The 19,615-nt window shown below is 42.0% G+C and overlaps 1 protein-coding gene across 9 annotated transcripts in view; it reads right to left on the bottom strand.

The window, feature by feature from the left end:
* ADARB1 (adenosine deaminase RNA specific B1) overlaps positions 1-19,615 on the bottom strand; it is a 489,575-nt gene that overhangs the window by 110,544 nt on the left and 359,416 nt on the right. For 8 of the 9 annotated variants that reach the window (XM_033944607.1, XM_033944606.1, XM_033944609.1 and 5 more), the window contains one exon: positions 12,612-12,686. In XM_033944607.1, coding sequence (XP_033800498.1) covers positions 12,612-12,686 — 75 coding nt within the window. Of the gene's footprint in view, positions 1-12,611; positions 12,687-19,615 lie in introns of those variants that run through there. The other variant, XM_033944612.1, reaches the window with a different exon arrangement.

Here is a 19,615-nt window from a genome sequence, read left to right as displayed (position 1 = left end):
ATTTTACTAAGATGCGCTAGCGTTTTTAGCATGCGCTAACCACGCGCTAATGAAAAATACTAACGCAAGCTCTATGGAGGCATTAGCGTTTAACGTGTGCGGTATTGTAGTGCGCGCTAAAACCGCTAGCACACCTTAGTAAAAGGAGCCCATGGTTTTGGCAGCAATTAGTGGCAAAACAACTTAATAAAGGACTACCTACAATTAATTGACAAGGTGCGTTTTATTTTACGGTATCTTTGTCAATATTGTATAGTAAATCAATAGTCTACAAAATAAGCTGTTTTACTAGCAGAACCACTGCAGTAACTGGAAATCCCATCAGATCATCTACTACCTAGTAATGATCTATAAGATCCACCGAGGCACAGAGCCTAAACCCAAAAGTAAAACATAAAGGGGAACGTTACCATGTGGGCTACCATTAAAAGGGGTTATTTTGAAAGTTGTGCTAGTTTTAACACAGAGCCTCACTGCATAAAATGGAACTCATTACTAAAATATCACATTATGTGGTAAACTAACCCATCTTAACGGTAGCCCACGTTGATAACTTCCCTCTAAAGGAGCTTCCTTAGAAAAGAAGCTTCTAATTTTTCTTCCTTAGACAATGTAAGATGAAGTTCTAGTTGCTCTCCATTAAAAAATAAAATCATTTGATGCCTATATATGATACAAGTGTTTTCTAACATCACTAATTTCAAAGAACGGTGAAATAGGGAATAGAAAAATGTTGACTTCTGATGCCATGGTCCAATAGTGGGGATCTGTGAAGGAATATATCATTGTCACATGTACCAAATGTTCATTCTAAACATACCTGTATAATCAGGAGCCATATACACTCATATGCCACTATATACTTTTACAGGTTATTGCACCAATTTATCATAAGAAGTATAAAACAAGTCACAGCTTTATAGGACCAATTCTTAAAAGTACACTCCTATATCATAGTGAAGTTTGGAAGAGTTTTAGGGACCATTTCATTGTGTTGTACACTATTCTATCTTGAGTTTTTTGTTTATTTTTGTAAAATCAATGCAATATATTTTGGAAAAAAAAAAGTACATTCCTACAATAAACCCTATTTATAGGGGCGTAGTTATCAATGTGGACTACTGTTAAAATAAATTATTGAAGCATAAGTCCCATTTTACACAATGAGACATATGCAATAACTGAAATTAACAATAATACAACAATTCTTAATGGTAGCCCACATTAATAACTTCCCTCTACAAAAATTGCAGTATACTGTGAACTCATTTAGGCAATCCACTCTTTGAAATATTAAGTGGTAAACTGTTGTGAATCAAAGTAACTCATATTTATGCTTTAATAAAATATAGTTTTTTAAAAATGTTATTAATGTTTATAATATGACTTTCAATAATTACAGATATAAGAAATATGCAATAAATTATTATAAAACATGTTACCTATTATAGCTTAAAATATAACAAAAAGTGTACGTATATTAAGAACATAAGAACATAAGCAGTGCCTCCGCCGGGTCAGACCATAGGTCCATCCTGCCCGGCAGTCCGCTCCCGCGGCGGCCCAAACAGGTCACGACCTGTCTGCATCACCAGAAGGGGCTCCCTTGCCACCTTGGTTTCTCATTTAAGTCCTATCTTCCCATCGTAGTCCTAACCCTCCGGTCTTGCACATGCACGACCTGTTGGCTTTCTATACCTGTGTTACATCCCAGCACCTCTCTCAGTATCCCACGATCCCTTTATCCCTCAGGAATCCGTCCAATCCCTGTTTGAATCCCTGTACCGTACTCTTCCTGATCACTTCCTCCGGTAGCGCATTCCAAGTGTCCACGACCCTTTGGGTGAAAAAAAACTTTCTTGCATTTGTTTTGAACCTATCTCCCTTCAGTTTCTCTGAATGCCCCCTCGTACTTGTTGTCCCCTTCAGTCTGAAGAATCTGTCCCTATCCACCCTCTCTATGCCCCTCATGATCTTGAAGGTCTCTATTATATCTCCCCTGAGCCTCCTTTTTTCCAGAGAGAAGAGCCCCAGCCTATCCAATCTCTCGGCATATGGGCAGTGTTCCAGCCCCTTTACCAGTTTCGTTGCTCTCCTTTGGACTCTCTCAAGTACCGCCATGTCCTTCTTGAGGTGCGGCGACCAATACTGAACGCAGTATTCCAGATGTGGACGCACCATCGCTCGATACAATGGCATGATGACTTCCCGCTTCCTGGTTGTTATGCCCCTCTTTATGATGCCCAGCATCCTGTTGGCTTTTTTCGAGGCTGCTGCGCACTGTGCAGATGGCTTCAGTGATGCATCCACCAGCACACCCAAGTCTCTCTCAAGTCTGCTGTCTCCCAACAATGCCCCCCCCAATTTGTAGTTGAACAACGGGTTCTTTTTCCCTATATGCATGACCTTGCATTTTTCCACGTTAAAGCGCATTTGCCATTTGTTTGCCCAGTCTTCCAGCTTGTCCAGGTCCCTTTGCAGGTCCTCAAGTAAATATACATCGAAAGCAAAAAAGCAACAACCCTCTTTCATACAACCACGTGGAGAGAATAGCTAAGGCTAAAAGGAGTAAAGATGTATCTATATCAATATACATACACAACTGAATGAATGAATAAATCTTGGTAAACCACCAAAATAACTAAAAACATCCACTTTAATAACTCTTAAAACAAAATGTCATGGCTATTTTTCAGCTATTGCCTGCATCAAGGGTACATATAGGACTCCTTTTACTAAGGTGCGCTAGCGTTTTTAGCGCGCACCAAAAATTAGCGCCCACTAACCCTGCGCTACACGAAAAATACTAATACAAGCTCTACGGAGGCGTTAGCGTGTAGCATGCGTGGCAATGTAGCGCATGCTAAAACCGCTAGCGCGCCTGAGTAAAAGGAGCCTATAATGTGATATCAACTATGAACAACAAATAAATTTAAGAATGCCATGTCATACTATGGGGTCCTTTCACTCAGGTGCGCTAACCATTTTAGCGCGTGCTAAACGCTAACGCGTCCATAGACTATAATGGACGCGTTAGCGTTTACTAAAATGGCTAGCGTGCCTTAGTAAAAGGACCCTTATAATTGGAAAGCAATAAAATAATACATGTAAAAATGTACAATGAAAATTTCTTACCATTTGACAGACAGCAAAAGGTTAACTGTATCATCTCTCAATAGGACGTTCCTTTCAGCCTAAACACTATTGTATAGTTGGACTGCTGCACAAATGGTATGGTATTTCTGGCTATTTGAATAATAGAAATTTTTTTCTTCTATATATGTAACCAGTGATCCTTTAGAAGCAAATTTTTTTAAACTATTATTTCATGACAGTTTTCATTTATTGAGAGATAATGGGTAGAGAATGACACGGTGACAAAATTCATCACTGTTCCCGTCCCCGCGGATAACCACGGGAAATAAACCCATGTCATTTTCTAGTGGTCTATTTCATCCTCTGTCCTTCTACACCAGCATTCTTCAAAGCAAAGCTTGCGGGTCAGTGATTGTGGCCATTCATACTCTGATTCTTCCCTCTTTCCTTAAAGAATGACATGAAGATGGTTTCCTGCGGTTATCCGCGGGGACGGGAACGGTGATGAATTTTGTCACCGTGTCATTCTGGGCTCCTTTTACAAAGGTGCGTTAGGGCTTTAATGCGCTGAATTGCCATGTGCGCTAGACCTTAACACCAGCATTGAGTGCGTGCTAAAATCCTGCGTGCACTAAAAATGGTAGCGCACCTTAGTAAAAGGAGCCCAAAATGTTATATTTTAATAACTTTTCAAATACTGCATTTAAAATTATTTTTTTTGCTTTAAGATCGTTTTCAATAAGTTGAAAGGAAGCTCCTATTGAGAGATACTATTATCTGTTAAAAGGTATGATAAATATGCTTTTCAAAATGTATTCATAATGTAATACATGAGGTTCTTATATGTTTTTTCTTATTCTATATATTACTTTGGATATACTTCCGACGCAGACAGCAGCAAAAACAGCCATATTGGGTTTATTTTGTTTTAAAAATTAATCATGTTGCTGTTTTCAGTTATTTTGACTAGCTATCAAGTTTTACTTAGAGTCTGTTTTACAAAGCCGCGCTAGCGGCTGCTGCACGGTAACGGCCCCGAAACCCATAGAGATTTAAAGGGCTTCAGGGCTGTTGCTCTGCGACTTTGTAAAAAAGGCCCTTAGTCATTTGTTTATATATTTTTTCTGTGATGGACTGATATTTTGCTATTCTCTCCACAATAATCATAGACACTACAGATAATATTATTTCTATTCAGGTCTAATTTTGGCCCTCTTTTATCAAGCTGCGTAAGACACTTTTATGAGTTGTTGCGGTAAAAGCTCCAACGTTCATAAAAATTCTATGAGCGTTGGAGCTTTTACCGCAGTGGTTGGTGATAAAAACCCTAACATGAACCAAGAGGCAGTAGCTGCATCGGGAAGTCGCCCGCTGGAATCGCCGGGAAGAAGTGAGGTCGCGGCAAGCTTCCCTGGGCTAGAGTCGACTCTGAGCCCCGACGCTAGAACCCCGCCCCCTCAGCCGCAGCGTGCTAGCTCTCCACGGGAGAGTAGTCAGTCCGAGGAGGCAGACTTCGTTTCCCGGGAGGCTGGAATGGGCGAAGCACTGTAGGAAGACGAGACTGCGGTGAGAACAACAAGGGGACTTGAAATGGAGCAAGGCTTCCAGAGAGAGAAGACTGCCACTGCTGTGGAAGCTGGGACAATGCAAGCAAGTATATTCTCTGTTCCTAAACCCATGAATGTTACCCTAAACTCAATTTGGGACTTAGTAATTACTCTGGGACAAACATTGTCACCACAAATTAAAGTACTAGAAGAGAAATATTTAGAACAAAGAAATGAAATAAATGGACTTAAACAGGAAAATATATAGATGAAAAATAATGTGGAAAAAATAGATAAAAAGATAACTGAAGTAACTCAAATCCAAACGACACTGATTAAGGACAATCTTAACCTTAGGAGAAAGGTGGAAACGATGGAAAATAATATGCGATTGAATAACCTTAGATTTTTGAACTTCCCAAAGATTCCTTCTTTATCAGCAAAAGAAGTTTTGAAAAAGTACTTTTGTGAAGTTCTTAATGTTCCTAATGATGCCTTTCCTCCTTTTTCCAAAATATATTATTTGCCAACATCAAAAAATTCGGAAGAACAGCGTCCACTAGAACAACAAGGTCAGGGTGAACAAATGGATATAACATTATTATTGGAATCTTCAATGAGGGAGGTAGCTATTCCAGCTACCCTATTGGCTACGGTGGTTTTATCACCAGATAAAAATTGGATATTACAGCTTTATTTTAAGAATAGACATAAAGAATTTCTTGGACATAAAGTTCAAATATTTCCGGATGTGACAAGGGAGTCTCAGAAACGAAGGAAGGAATTTTTGCTTCTTAAGCCTGGGGTCACTGCAATGGGGGCATCATTTCTTTTACGATACCCTTGCAAATGCATTGTAAAGTACAAATCTTGTAATTATATTTTCTTCGAACCCTCTCAGTTGACAGGATCTCTCTCCAGGAGGGGCCTTGAAGGGGATAAAGAAAATCTCAATGTATAAATTTACTCTTGGTCCATTCTCATCTGACCGCCTAATTGCAATTTGAATTTATTATTTTTCTTTTAATAGTTTCTCACTCAGGAACATCTTAGATCTCAAATTTTGGGACTTTAATTTTGATGAGTAAATAGTAATTTTGTTATATAGTTGTTACTTCATTTGTTTTATATTATGCTGACCCAATCATATTCTGTACAAGAAGTTTATTCTTGATAATATGTTCAAAATATAAATAAAGAAGAAAAAAAAAAAATAAAACCCTAACATGGCTTGATAAAAGGGAGCCTATGTGCAGAAAAGAATGGTAAAATGAATCCAATGGGCAAAGCTGTCCATAAATTGTCTAAGAATAGACCGTCTGATATTCAGCACATATTTAAATGATCTGAAATGGCCCCTGGCAGGTTAGATAGTACTAAGCCAGCTAAGCACCAATATTCATCACAAGATGGCTGTTGAATATTAGCACTTAGTAGCTTGTTGGCTATGTCCCACGACTTAGCTATCTGCAAAATTTAAAGGGCTGGCCTGCTATTAGTAGCTAAATAGCTGGTCTATCTCTGAGTCAGGCCTGTGAAAATTGACTGCAGTAACCCGAAAAGCTCTTGCCTGAGCATAGCCCAAATCTCCTCCTGGAGAGATGATGCAGGTACTGGAACTAAACTAAACTAAACCTTAAGTTTGCATACCGCATCATCTCCACAGAAGTGGAGCTCGACACGGTTTACAGGAATTAATAAAGAAAGGAACTCCAATGGAAAGAAGAAGGGCTTAGTAAAAAGGAAAGAAAGAGGGGACTTAGTATAGTGGAGAGGGAGGGAGTAGTTACATTTTAGAGAAAAGCCAAGTTTTCAAATGTTTTCTGAATCGTTGGAAGGAGGTCAAGCTCCGAAAGGGGCAGTAAAACTGTTCCACAGCTCGGTGATCCTGAAGAAGAAGGATGTTCCAAGTTTGCCTGTATGGGATATGCCTTTTAAAGAGGGGAAGGATAGTTTGAATTTTTGAGTGGATCTGGTGGAGTTAGGATTCGAGGAGAGCCAAGAAAGTGGAAAAAGGGGAGGAAGGATGCCGTGAAGAGACTTGAAGGCTAGACAGGCGCATTTGTAGTTAACCCTGAGGATAACTGGGAGCCAGTGAAGCTTAGACAGAAGCGGGGAGATGTGGTCGAATTTGCTTTTTGCGAAGATTAGTTTAGCCGCGGTATTCTGAATCCGCTGCAGTCTGAGAAGACTTTTCTTTGTTAGGCTTAAGTAGATGGAGTTGCAGTAATCCAGTCTGGATAGAATAATGGATTGATGAGGACAGCAAAGTGTTGTTGGTGGAAGCAGGATCTGACTTTCCTTAACATGTGAAGGTTGAAAAAGCATTTTTTTTACTAAGGAGTTGAGGTGATCGTTGAAGGACAGTGTAGAGTCAATGATGATTCCCAGAACTTTGCTTGAGTGCTCAAGCTGAAGTTTGCTGCCAGAGGATAGTGGGATGAGGGTGGGCAGCTGATCTAATTTTGGGCTGAGCCAAAGTAGTTTTGTTTTGATCTCATTTACTTTCATTTGAACGGTGAGAGCCCAGGATTGGAGATTCGTTATACAAGAAGAGATGTTATCAGAGAGGTTGGTGAGGTTAGAGTCAGTCTCGAGGAGGACGAGGATGTCGTCGGCATAGGTGTAAAGTGTCTCCAAGGGGGATAGTTGGAGGAGTTTCAGGGAGGACATATAAACAATGAAAAGAATCGGGGATAGAGGTGAACCCTGAGGAACTCCGCAAATCGGTTCCAAGGGGAGGATGAGGTGCCATTCATGTTAACGAAGTAGAAGCGGGAACGTAAGAATTTTGAGAACCAATCTAAGACTGTGGAGTTTATGCCAATTTCAGAAAGTTGGAGGATTAGTATGTCATGATGGACAATGTCGAAAGCTGCAGAAAGGTCAAATTGAAGAAGGACAGTGAACTTGTTGCAAAAGTGAAGTTGTTGGACTTTTGAAATTAAAGAGGCCAAAAGGGATTTGGTGCTGAAGTTGGGTCTGAAGCCATGTTGGTAGGGTAGGAGTAGGGAAGAGACATTTGCATGGAAAAAGTCGGCTCTACTGGTTGATGTGGCATGGAAGATCTTGATGTTGAGGCAGGTCTACAAGGAGACATTTTGAATGGTCATCGTTGCATCGATGCTTACTGTGCATCGAGGAAGTCTACATTTGGGGGGACATATTTCCATGCCTAGAAGGGGAAGAATATTTGTGCTTCTTAGCTTTCTTATGTGCTACATCTTTCGATACTGGAAGCATCAATGAAGAAGATGTAGAATCAAGCCTCTGCAAGAAGCCCGATGCTCTGAATGTGGTGTCGATGCCAGGGTTAATGGAGGCTGAGTGTTGGGTTCCGAGTCCTCTGCCATGCTGGATGTCAATGCTGATGTGGTACCGAATGGTTTCTCGAAAGTTTCCAGGCTTTGAGTGACCTCTTTTGCATACAGAAACAAGAGGACACAGCTAATGTCCTAATTTTCAGGACTCAGGCCCTGGATACGTTAATTAAGCGGGTCAGAGCTTGAGATGATCCAATTACATCGAGAGCATTTCTTAAAGACTTTCAGTACTGCCGTTGACATGGAGGGGAAAACAGCTTATGCTAAATCACAGGGCTTAATGTCTCTGGGAGCTTGAAGGAAAAATATCCTGAACACAATTGATATCCCTGGGTGCAAAAAGAGGCTCAAGGTGGCCCGAAGGACCAAAACCGAAAAGTTGACAATATTAAACCAAATTGGGAAAAATAATGGCACATAATAAAAACAAAAACTTATGACAAAAACTATGAAAAATAGGGATGGGAAGACACAAAAAAGATGAAAAGTTTGATGCACTGAAGAGAAAACTGAAGACACAGCTTCTCAGCTCCATGGAAAATAAAGAACTGATGGTCCTGCGAGCCAGTGTCGGGCAAGAAGGCACAGCATGCATGTGAATGTGGTATGGGCACTTCCGAAAAATTTAAAGTGACAGTGCACTTAGTAGTGTTTGTACTAGGTTCTGTGGATGATGTCACTCATATGTAAGAATATTATGCCTGCTTGTCTTCAGAGAATTCAGATTACTCAATTCCAACCTAAGGGCTTTTTTTAAAAAACTAAAGATCAGCATGTGCCAATTCTATTAGCATGTGTTAAGCTTTAGTTAAAAGGCCCCTTAATGACTTATGTGCGATAAGAACTACAGACTAGAAAAATACCCCAAAATAAACAAATCAGCTACTGTGTCCAATTAACCTTTTAGCTAAGACTCAAGTGTCGTCTCTAAACAGGTTGACCCTTTCTTTGAATTTTGGCCAAGAATGAAAATTTTGTGCAAAAACAGGAGAGAAGGATGCTAACTACTTGCCACCCAAAGCCACTGGAAACAAACTATGGTCATTTGCAAAGGAGGAATTCTAAAACACCGATTTAAAAAATACAAAAAATATTTGAAATACAAGTCAACAGACAAAATTTTTGAACCAGGCTCAACATGGATCAACATTTTCCAATCTCCTCTAAACGGTTCCTTAGCAATGCTTCAGAATACTGGAATTGGTTGGGTTGTTAAATAATACATAAAATATGGACACACAAACACATTTCTTTCCTGCAACAGGTGTCCTCGAAGAACTACAAAATACCAGTCTCACATGTGGGTGACATCATTTAATACAGGTAACATGAAATATTTCTCAGAATCCTCTGGAAAAGCTTCCCTGAGCAGGCATGGAACTTCTAGCCTCACAGAACCTTCTCAGTCTTATATACTACTAGAAAAATATACAATTTCACAATGAAAAAAACCATGTATGGCTCATTGTTCATGTATTATACTACTTGACATATGAATACTATTTATGGTTTTCACAATGTCACTCATACTATGTCAGTTCTGTCTATTGAAAAACACATCCAGGATCTTCTTAAACAACTAAGGGCAAATATTTCTCTATTACGTTGTTGACAGATTGCTTCCATAATAGTTCTCATTTAATGTACTTACATCATAGTGACTGAGAAAGCTATGAGTACAATTCTAAGAGCTAGAAGTGATACTGGGATTGTTTTGAAAAGGCTTCAATCTTCTTCAGGCAGAAGGCATTCAAAACTATGGTAGCACTTTCTGGGAAGTAAGTTTGCTCTATCACTTCTTTGGAAACTGCTGAACTACTGTGTTTCTCTGAAAATAAGACACTGTCTTATATTAATTTTGGGCCCAAAAAAGGCACTAGGCCTTATTTTCGGGGATGTACAATGATCATCGTTCCCTTCCTCTCCTCCACCCCAATTCTTTCTATTTCCTTTCTCTCCCCTCACATGTGCAGCATCTTTCTCATCCCTTGTGCAGCAGAACCTTTGCAGCTTCTATCCCTGCCTCCCTCTCATCCCTTGTGCAGCAGAACCCTTACAGCTTCTATCCCTCCCTTCCTCCTCTCCCCCTGTGTAGCATCTTCCTATCCCCCTCCCCCATCTCTCCCTTCCATCCGAACCATGAGACCGAAATAAAAACCTTATATCAAACCGGCAGCATTGGCAGCAATCTAGACAGGCTGCTTCGCGGCCTTCTATTGCCCGGCCATGCCTCTGCCGCATTGCTGATGATGTCTAGATTGCTGCCGACGCTGCCGGTTTGTTATAAGGTATTTATTTCAGTCTCACGGTTCGGATGGAAGGGAGAGATGGGGGGGAGTGCTGCTACTGTTGCTGCCAGCAACTAGTGCTTATTTTCGGGGGTAGGGCTTATATTAAACCTACCCTAAAAATCATGCTAGGGCTTATTTTCGGGGAAACATGGTATATTAATGTAAATTTTAAGATGCAGTTTTTGGAATGCAAAAAGAAAATACAAAAAATGTTTGACCACAAAGATTTTATTAGAAAGTAACTGTTTAGGACGGTTCTTAAAAATATAGGACTTTTTAACACTATTTTCTCTATAAGATTAGGATGATCCTTTTACTCCAGCATTAACAATATGTTCATAATAAACAAAAATAAAGAAATGGAAATTGACTGAGGAGATCTGATCATGAAAAATTAGATACTTGCAGTGAATAGCAGACTGCAATGAAGAGACTTGCTTATAACACATTTATAAACAGCACAATTCTGATTGCACAATTAATGCACACAAAACAATTATAACATCTAGGGCTCCTTTTACTAAGCTGCGCTAGCGGTTTTAGCTCACTTAGCGCGCACTAAATTGTCACACGTGCTAGACACTAACGCCTCCATTGAGCTGGTGTTACTTTTTGGTGCATAGCACGGGGTTGTGCGTGCTAAAAACGCTAGCGCACCTTAGTAAAAGGAGCCCCTAAACAGCTAAAATGATAAAACACATGTTGCATAATTTCTAAGAAAGCTTCCTGAAAATAATATTTTTAGTATCTTTCTGAAATATTTCACATCTTGCTCAATAGCAAAAAATAAAGACTGAAGGGGCTCTGCAAGGAGATATTTATGTGGGAATTCCATGTGCTTTTTCAAAATAGTTTTGGAAGATGCTCCATGTTGGCATCATCAGATGCTGCCTCACCTACGTGTGTGATTGGTCATCCTGCTTGCTCCCGGATAACTGCTTCATAGTGTCCGATATAATTTATGCCAGTACTGATGAAACCAGCTTCAATGATTGGGGTCCTTTTACTAAGCTGCGGTAAGCACTAACGCGTGCTTACTATAGCTTTAAATGCTTTTCTGTGGGGTGCGTTTAGGCATCCCACAGTACCTTTGGCATATTTTCCATATGCAAAAAAACATAGAATTTATATTTTAGTGCAACAGCAAATCAGGGCAGAGACTAGGCGTGCACAACACTGATCAGTTAGCACATCTACATCACCGTGCGCTAACCGATTAGCATGTGGTTAGTGCATGAGCCCTTACTGTGGATGGGCAGACTGGATGGGCCATTTATTTATTTAATTCATTGTAAATCCAGTTTTCCCCAAAGAGTTTAGAACGGGTTACAGGTTAACATATATTATATACAATTAACAGGTTACAATTTACCATAGTTACAGTTCAGGATGAATCCAGAAACCTGTAGGCCATGATCATCCACCAGTAGATCTAGTTTGAGAACATTAATCTGAGTTTGGCTTTTAATTGCCATCATGTTTCTATGTTTCTGCCTATAAAATAGGCGTTAGATATTGGTAAGTGCTCATGTGCTAATAGTCACATGCTAAAGAGAAAATTAGTGCATGGGTATTACCATAATTGAAAAAAATAGAAAGCTCTGACATTTTACCCATGCAATAAAAATAGCCTTAGTACATGGGAATGACCTGGATAAGCATGTGCTAAAGCCACTTTTTACTGCAGTTTGCTAAAAGGACCCCTTTATTTTGTGAATTACATGAAGTGGTAATTTTCAGTGTTATGTAGTGAATACAAGTACTCGACAGATGTGTATCTGAAATAATTTACAGTTGTATCCTAAGCCTAGACACAGGGCTAGATTCTGCAAACAGAGCTGTTACGGCAGCCGCCTACAAAAGCGGCACCATTCATGTGTCAATCACGTTATTGGGCCATTTGCAGAATCACGGCCACATCAAAAGTAGGCACCAGAAATGTAGGCCAGGGTTTTTCAGGCCTATATTTACAGCTCCTACCTGTGATGAGAATCACATCTACAAAGGCCCATATAGGCGCCTACATCCACTTCTGGCATAAGCCATGCCTACTTTTGATGTAGGCTCTTCTATAGACGGAACTTGGATGACATTTTTTGTAAGTGCCTACAGGTGCCTACATTTTTTAAAATTACTTTTTAATTGGTTTTAAATGACGCAATTACTGTGCCATTCATCACCAATTAAACTAATTAAGTTAGGCGGCGGTAGAGTGCTTACCGCCACCTAACAACATGGTTTTGCGGATCAAGACATAATTTCTAGTGTGCATTACATTTGCTTATGATCATCTCATTAAAAAATATGCATGAAGAAAAATTCAGTGATATCAAGTTATACTGCATGATCCTTACTCATATTTTCTTCGTCATCTATATCCATAGTGAAATATTTTTGCTGGTTTCTTGACTGGCGAAAGTTGGTTCTGTCTAAAAAAAAGAAAAAAGAGAAAGAGCTATAGAAAGAGGCATCTGAAGAATATTAATTTCCTAAAATGATGATCAGACACCATGTACAAATTGACTGGTCATAGAAATAAGGGACCTAGCCGCTGCTAGGAAATAATAATTCTGTTTGTGTTTTATCTGTGGGCAATGGCTCACAGCATCAAGTTTTATAAAATGTATTCCAGCTGAAATTTCTTTTCTGTGAAGTGGTATAGTTGTTACATTTAAATTTAATTAACACACACTTTCAAATTCAGGTTTCCGTGTTAGGCTTACGTGATTATTAGATCTCTCATCAATGTTCAATTAATAAAATGAAATTTCAAGTCTAAGTTTCTCATTTATTTTCTAGAACAATGTTCCAAAGTAACACAGATAATTGTTTGACTTATATCATCTTAGTGTGCATTGCAACATTATACTTAAATCCATAAATATGGTTATGACTCTATAGGACTTGCAATGAGTTGTCTACTGGTAACTTTATAAAACTTATTTTCTTTGTTCTAACACATTTAAGCATAAATATTCTGCTTAAAGAATGTAAGTAATTGTCATTCTGTGGGAAATAGATTATTTTTGAATAAACTAAATACTTTCGTATTTGCTCTTTAAAAGATTTCAGATCCTTTCACTACAAATATTAATGCCTCTCCTCAACAATTAGACCCTCATTTGCCTTAAAAAGACAGGACAAGATGAGGTAGAAGCAGGAGAAGATTAGCTCAAGCTGGCAGTGTTTACTAATCATCAGAAAAATGCAGAAGCGAGAAGAGAAGATTAGGTACCTACCTTGATAATCTTCTTTCTAGTGGACAGACACATCATTCCTGAACATTCGGTAGTCAATCTATTCCTTCAAGAATTTGTGTACAGCCTCCCATTTTTGCTCCGCCTCCCATCTCTCTGGGATGTGCTCCAATTCCACAGTTCGTATCAAATCAGATGGTCAACATAAAAGGGAGGAATATGGGGATACTCCCCGAGAGAGATGTCTGTTCTGCTCATATCAAGAAAATATTTAACAATTGAAACTGAAAACCATGAACCCATTATAACACATACCGATAACCAGGTGAAAAAAAGGAAGTCACCTACTCGAATGCAACCTGCACTAACGTATTTTGGAGTAAAAGTAGCAGTGGCATTCCCCATCCATTTCCTTTCTGGATAAAGAGGAGAAACAAGATATCTGGTCATCCTGGCATGTCTAAGGCAGAAAGCAGGCTAATGAACATCCGACAGGGTAGGCTTCAGGAATGATATGCTTGTCTACTAGAAAGAAGATTATCGAGCTAAGTACCTAATCTTCCCTTCTAGTGCAACAAGCACATCATTCCTTCAGGACATAGCAAAGCATTCCCTGGAATCTAGGGCGGGACAGATGAGCCTGCTGAAAGTACGGATGATCTGAATGTGGGGCAGGACCACGGCAGAGGGAACGTGCTTCAGCGGCATCAGGGCCCGAATTCAACGCGGCTCCTTTTCCTGTCAGTCTCTGCACAAGTTGCACAACTATAGCATACGTGAGAGATGGAGCAGCAGAAGCTTGGGGAGACACACCGCCGCCAGCTGCACAGTGTGTATGCCTTCTGCTGGGAGGTCTTCATTTGGCAGGACTAGCACATTCACACAGGCTGCTTTAATGAGACCAGGAAGCTGCATGTACTTCGGTTAAAAAAAAAATGTGCTGGCGGGCCAGCTTAAGGAAAAATGTTTGTCTGGCGCGGGCCAGAGTTTGACATGTCTGATCTAGAGGGTGTGAAGGCAGACAACCAGACTTCCTGGTTGATGTGAAAGGACGAGGCTACCTTAGGTAAGAAATAAGGTTACTATACACAGTACTACTCCCAGCTTCGAAATTCTGAGAAAGGGTTCTCTGCATAGCACCTGCAATTCAGACACATGTTGAGCCAAAGTGATTGCCACTAAAAACACCATTTTGACTGTGAGACCAATCAATGAGGCTTCCTCTAGAGCAGGGGTGTCCAACCTGTGGCCCAAGGGCCGCATGCGGCCCCATGAAGTATTTTGTGCGGCCCTAGTCGAGGGTTATGCAGTGTTTTCCTCTACTGCCCCGGGTGTTTACCATCTTGCCGGCTCCCTTCTGTGTCTTGCTGCAGCGTTCGCACATTTGTGCGGCCCCAGAAATATTTTTTTCGGCCAGTGCAGCCCAGTGAAGCCAAAAGGTTGGACACCCCTGCTCTAGAGGCTCATATGGAGCTCAGGTGAGCTCCCAAAGGACCAAGTTAAGAGTCTACATAGGAAAAGGCTGTCTTACTGGTGAATACAGGCATTTAACACTCCTTTCAGGAATCTGAACACATCTGGATATGCGGCCAGGGCACTTTTGTTAACCTTGGGTCGGAAACACAAAATACCCACTTCCTGAACTTTTAGGGAGAAAACCCCCAGGCATTTTTTATAGCTCTTCTTGCAGGAATGTAAGCATTAATGAGATCGGGGTCTTGACTGGGTCCAAACTCCTCTGTGCACACCAGCCCTGGAAAAACTTCCAGGCCTTCGCATACATGGCTAATGTTGATTGTTTCTTGGATCTTAAAAGGGTGGCAATTGCTACGTCTGAATAGCCTTTGAACGTTAAGCCTGTGAACTCAAGAGCCATACCATAAGACCAAATTGGTCTGGATCCTCCAGGGTGATTAGGACCTGTGTGAACACTTTGGGACACTCAGAAGTCTGAGGCCTTCTGTAGATAGACAAGATTTGCATACCATGGACATCTTGGCCACTCTTGCGTGACTAGAATTATCAGCCTTAGGATCCTAGCTATCATGGGCCATATAGGAGCTCTGATATTGGCTAAGGCTGCATCAGGGCATCCAAGCCTGGCTCGCATCTTCAACTGAAGAATCAAAGCTACCTTCTTGGTCGCTGATGCCATCAAATCAAATTTCGGACGTCCCCACTGGCTCACAATGTAGGTGAATGCCTCACGAAACAGTGCCCATTCTCTGGGATCTAGAGTCTTCCAACAGAGAAAATCCTCTTGCACATTGACCACGCCTGCTACATATCGCTGAGAATGCCCTGAGATGGGTTTCTGCCCACTGAAATTTATAAGCTTCCATGCAAAAAGAGGCTTGTGAACATAAATGGATAGCTCTATGGTTCAGCATACCATCCATATTGTACTGGAAATTGCATTAGGTTAATCCTCCACAAAATATGATGATGCATGCTTGGTAGGCTGGTATAACTTCTTGGATAACAATAAGAGTTAAATACAGATGGGGATGTAGATGAATTTTTGAGATAACAGGTTCAGTTTATGCACGTCTTTAAATTCGTTTCAAACACCGGGACCTACAGTGCTTATACGCAAATGCAAGAAGCCTCATGGCTAAGATTGGTGAACTGGAAGTCATGGCCAAGGGGGAGGACCTGGATATAATAGGAATTACAGAAACCTGGTGGACAGAGGAAAATCAATGGGATGTGGCGCTGCCAGGGTACAAGCTCTACAGGAGGGACAGGACCCACAAGAAGGGGGGAGGCATAGCGCTGTATATAAAGGACTATATCTATTCGATTGGGATCGATACGGCAACAAAGGCAGAGGAGCTAGAATCGCTATGGGTCAAATTGCCGGGAAAGAAGAGTGCAGACATAAAGCTGGGGCTGTATTATCGCCCGCCTGGTGCGTCAGAAACAATAGGACAAGACTTGGAAGCAGAACTGAGACAGGAATGCAGGACTGGAAGTGTAACAGTGATGGGGGACTTCAACTACCCGGGGATAGACTGGAGTACGGGACACTCCAACTCCACGAGGGAAGCAGGATTCGTAGAAGCTGTGAGGGACTGCTTCATGGAGCAACTAGTCAAGGAACCGACGCGAGGGGATACTACTCTTGATCTCATCCTTAACGGATTAGGGGGGCCTGCAAGAGGGGTAGAAGTGGGAGGAACACTAGGCAACAGTGATCACAACGTGATCAGATTCACATTAGAAAGGGGGTCACCCATAGTGGGGAGGACCGCAACGACTGCGCTCAACTTCAGGAAAGGGAACTATGTTGCTATGAGGAAAATGGTGGGGAGGAAGCTCAGGAACGGCTTTAGGATGGAGACTGTAGGGAGCGCCTGGACCCTTCTCAGGGACACACTGCAGGAAGCGCAAAAACTGTACATCCCCAGTTTCAGGAAAGGCCGCAAGAACAAGCGGTCAAAAGACCCGGTTTGGATGACACATGAAGTAAAGAAGGTAATCAGTGACAAGAAAGTGTCCTTCCGGAAATGGAAAAGGGATCCAACGGAGGAAAATCACCAGGAGCACAGGAAATGCCAAAAGGAATGCCACCGAGAGATTAGAAAAGCAAAAGGGAAATACGAGGAGGGGCTGTCCAGGGAGGCGAAAAACTTCAAGGCATTCTTCAGTTACGTAAAGGGGAAGCAACCAGTGAGAGAGGAGGTGGGGCCATTGGACGATGGGGATAGGAAGGGAGTGATTAGGGAGAATAAAGAGGTAGCTGAGAGGTTGAACACGTTCTTCTCGTCGGTCTTCACGAGCGAGGACATGTCCAATATACCGGACTCAGAGGAGCTCATGAGTGGGGAGCAGGCCAAAAGATTGGGGCATATAGAGGTAAGTCGGGAGGATGTCCTCAAGCAGATTGACAGACTGAAAAGCGGCAAATCACCGGGACCAGACGGGATCCACCCAAGGGTTCTAAAGGAACTAAGTCAGGAAATAGCGGGCGCAATCCAGCATGTTTGCAACCTATCCTTGAAAACTGGAGAGGTACCAGAGGACTGGAAACTGGCGAATGTCACACCTATCTTTAAGAAGGGATTGAGAGGTGACCCCGGGAACTACAGGCCGGTGAGCCTGACTTCAGTTATAGGGAAGATGGTGGAAGCAATGATCAAGGACAGCATTTGCGAGCACATCGAGAAAAATGGCCTACTGCGGACAAGCCAGCACGGATTCTGTAAGGGAAGGTCGTGCCTGACAAACCTTCTGTACTTCTTTGAGGGAATAAGCAGTCAGGTGGACAAAGGGGAACCCATAGACATCATTTACCTCGATTTTCAAAAGGCCTTTGACAAGGTGCCACATGAAAGGCTGCTTAGGAAGCTGTGGAACCACGGGGTGGGCGGGGATGTACACAGATGGATCAAGCACTGGCTGTCAGGTAGACTACAGAGGGTCGGAGTAAAGGGCCAATATTCTGACTGGCGGGGAGTCACGAGCGGTGTGCCGCAGGGATCGGTGCTGGGGCCGCTACTCTTCAACATATTTATCAATGACCTGGAAACGGAGGCAAAGTGTGAGGTTATAAAATTTGCAGACGATACCAAGCTCTGCGCCAGAGTTAGGACCAGGGAGGAGTGTGAGGAACTGCAAAGGGACCTCGATAAGCTGGAGGACTGGGCAAACAAATGGCAAATGCGCTTTAACGTAGATAAATGCAAGGTCATGCACATAGGGAAAAAGAACCCGTTGTTCGAGTATAAAATGGGGGGGAGATTGCTGGAAGACACCGGACTTGAGAGAGACTTGGGTGTGCTAGTGGATCCATCCATGAAACCATCCGCACAGTGTGCAGCAGCCTCGAAGAAAGCCAACAGGATGCTGGGCATCATCAAGAGGGGCATATCAACCAGGACGCGGGAAGTCATCATGCCGCTGTATCGAGCGATGGTGCGCCCACATCTGGAATACTGCGTTCAATATTGGTCGCCGCACCTCAAGAAGGACATGGCAGTTCTAGAGAGAGTCCAAAGGAGGGCAACGAAACTGGTAAGAGGGCTGGAAAACTGCCCATATGCTGAGAGGCTGGATAAACTGGGGCTCTTCTCTCTGGAAAAGAAGAGGCTCAGGGGGGATATGATAGAGACCTTCAAAATACTTAGGGGCATAGAGAGGGTGGACAGGGACAGGTTCTTCAGACTAAAAGGGACGACAGGTACGAGGGGGCACTCAGAGAAACTGAAGGGAGATAGGTTCAAATCAAATGCAAGGAAGTTTTTCTTCACCCAAAGGGTCGTGGACAAATGGAATGCGCTCCCGGAGGAAGTGATCCGGCAGAGTACAGTACAGGGATTCAAACAGGGATTGGACAGATTCCTGAGGGAAAAGGGGATCGTGGGGTACTGAGGGAGGTGCTGGGGTGTTGCATAAGTATAGACAGCTCACCAGGTCATGCAGGTGCAAGGCCAGAGGGTTAGGACATTGATGGGAAGATAGGACTTCGATGAGAAACCTAGGGGGCAAGGGGGCCCCTTCTGGTGATTAAGGCAGGTCATGACCTGTTGGGCCGCCGCGGGGGCGGACTGCTGGGCGGGATGGACCTCTGGTCTGACCCGGCAGAGGCACTGCTTATGTTCTTATGTTATGTTATCTGTTTTCCTTTGGACCGATATGTAACAAGCCAATTAACTCTTCTCATCCCTAGACGGAAATAAATAAATAAAAGCCTAGCTGTTTCATCCATTCAGTTATCAATGATATACTATGCATCTAGGCCAAAGCACTAAACTACACTAGTATATTGACTCATTTGAGCTTTGTTGCTGGAGAAGGATTTTATGTGTGCCAGAAAAACTAACAATTCGATTTGGAAGAGATCATACCATCTATATCACTCAAAGCCCAAATGATGAAGTTACTGATGGGTCCCAATAAGGACTAGGTGAGAGAGGGGCCCCCCTTCATAAAATATATATATGAAAATCTGTAAGAGCAGTGCTTTTGCACACGATGTGAAAATGTTAGTCATGAGAACAGGGTTTTTACTGTAGAATCAATTTCTTAGCAATGTGGTTGCTTATAGCCTTGACTGTCCCTGAGAATGAAAAGTAAAACTGCCGCTTATGAAAAACATTTTGGACATCTGTAGAAGGTTATTAGGAAATGTAGAAGGAAACAGACACCTTATTTAATCA

This window comes from Geotrypetes seraphini, chromosome 5, assembly GCF_902459505.1.
Source record: "Geotrypetes seraphini chromosome 5, aGeoSer1.1, whole genome shotgun sequence".
NCBI lineage: Eukaryota > Metazoa > Chordata > Amphibia > Gymnophiona > Dermophiidae > Geotrypetes > Geotrypetes seraphini.
This window is presented reverse-complemented; position numbering and strand designations above follow the sequence as displayed.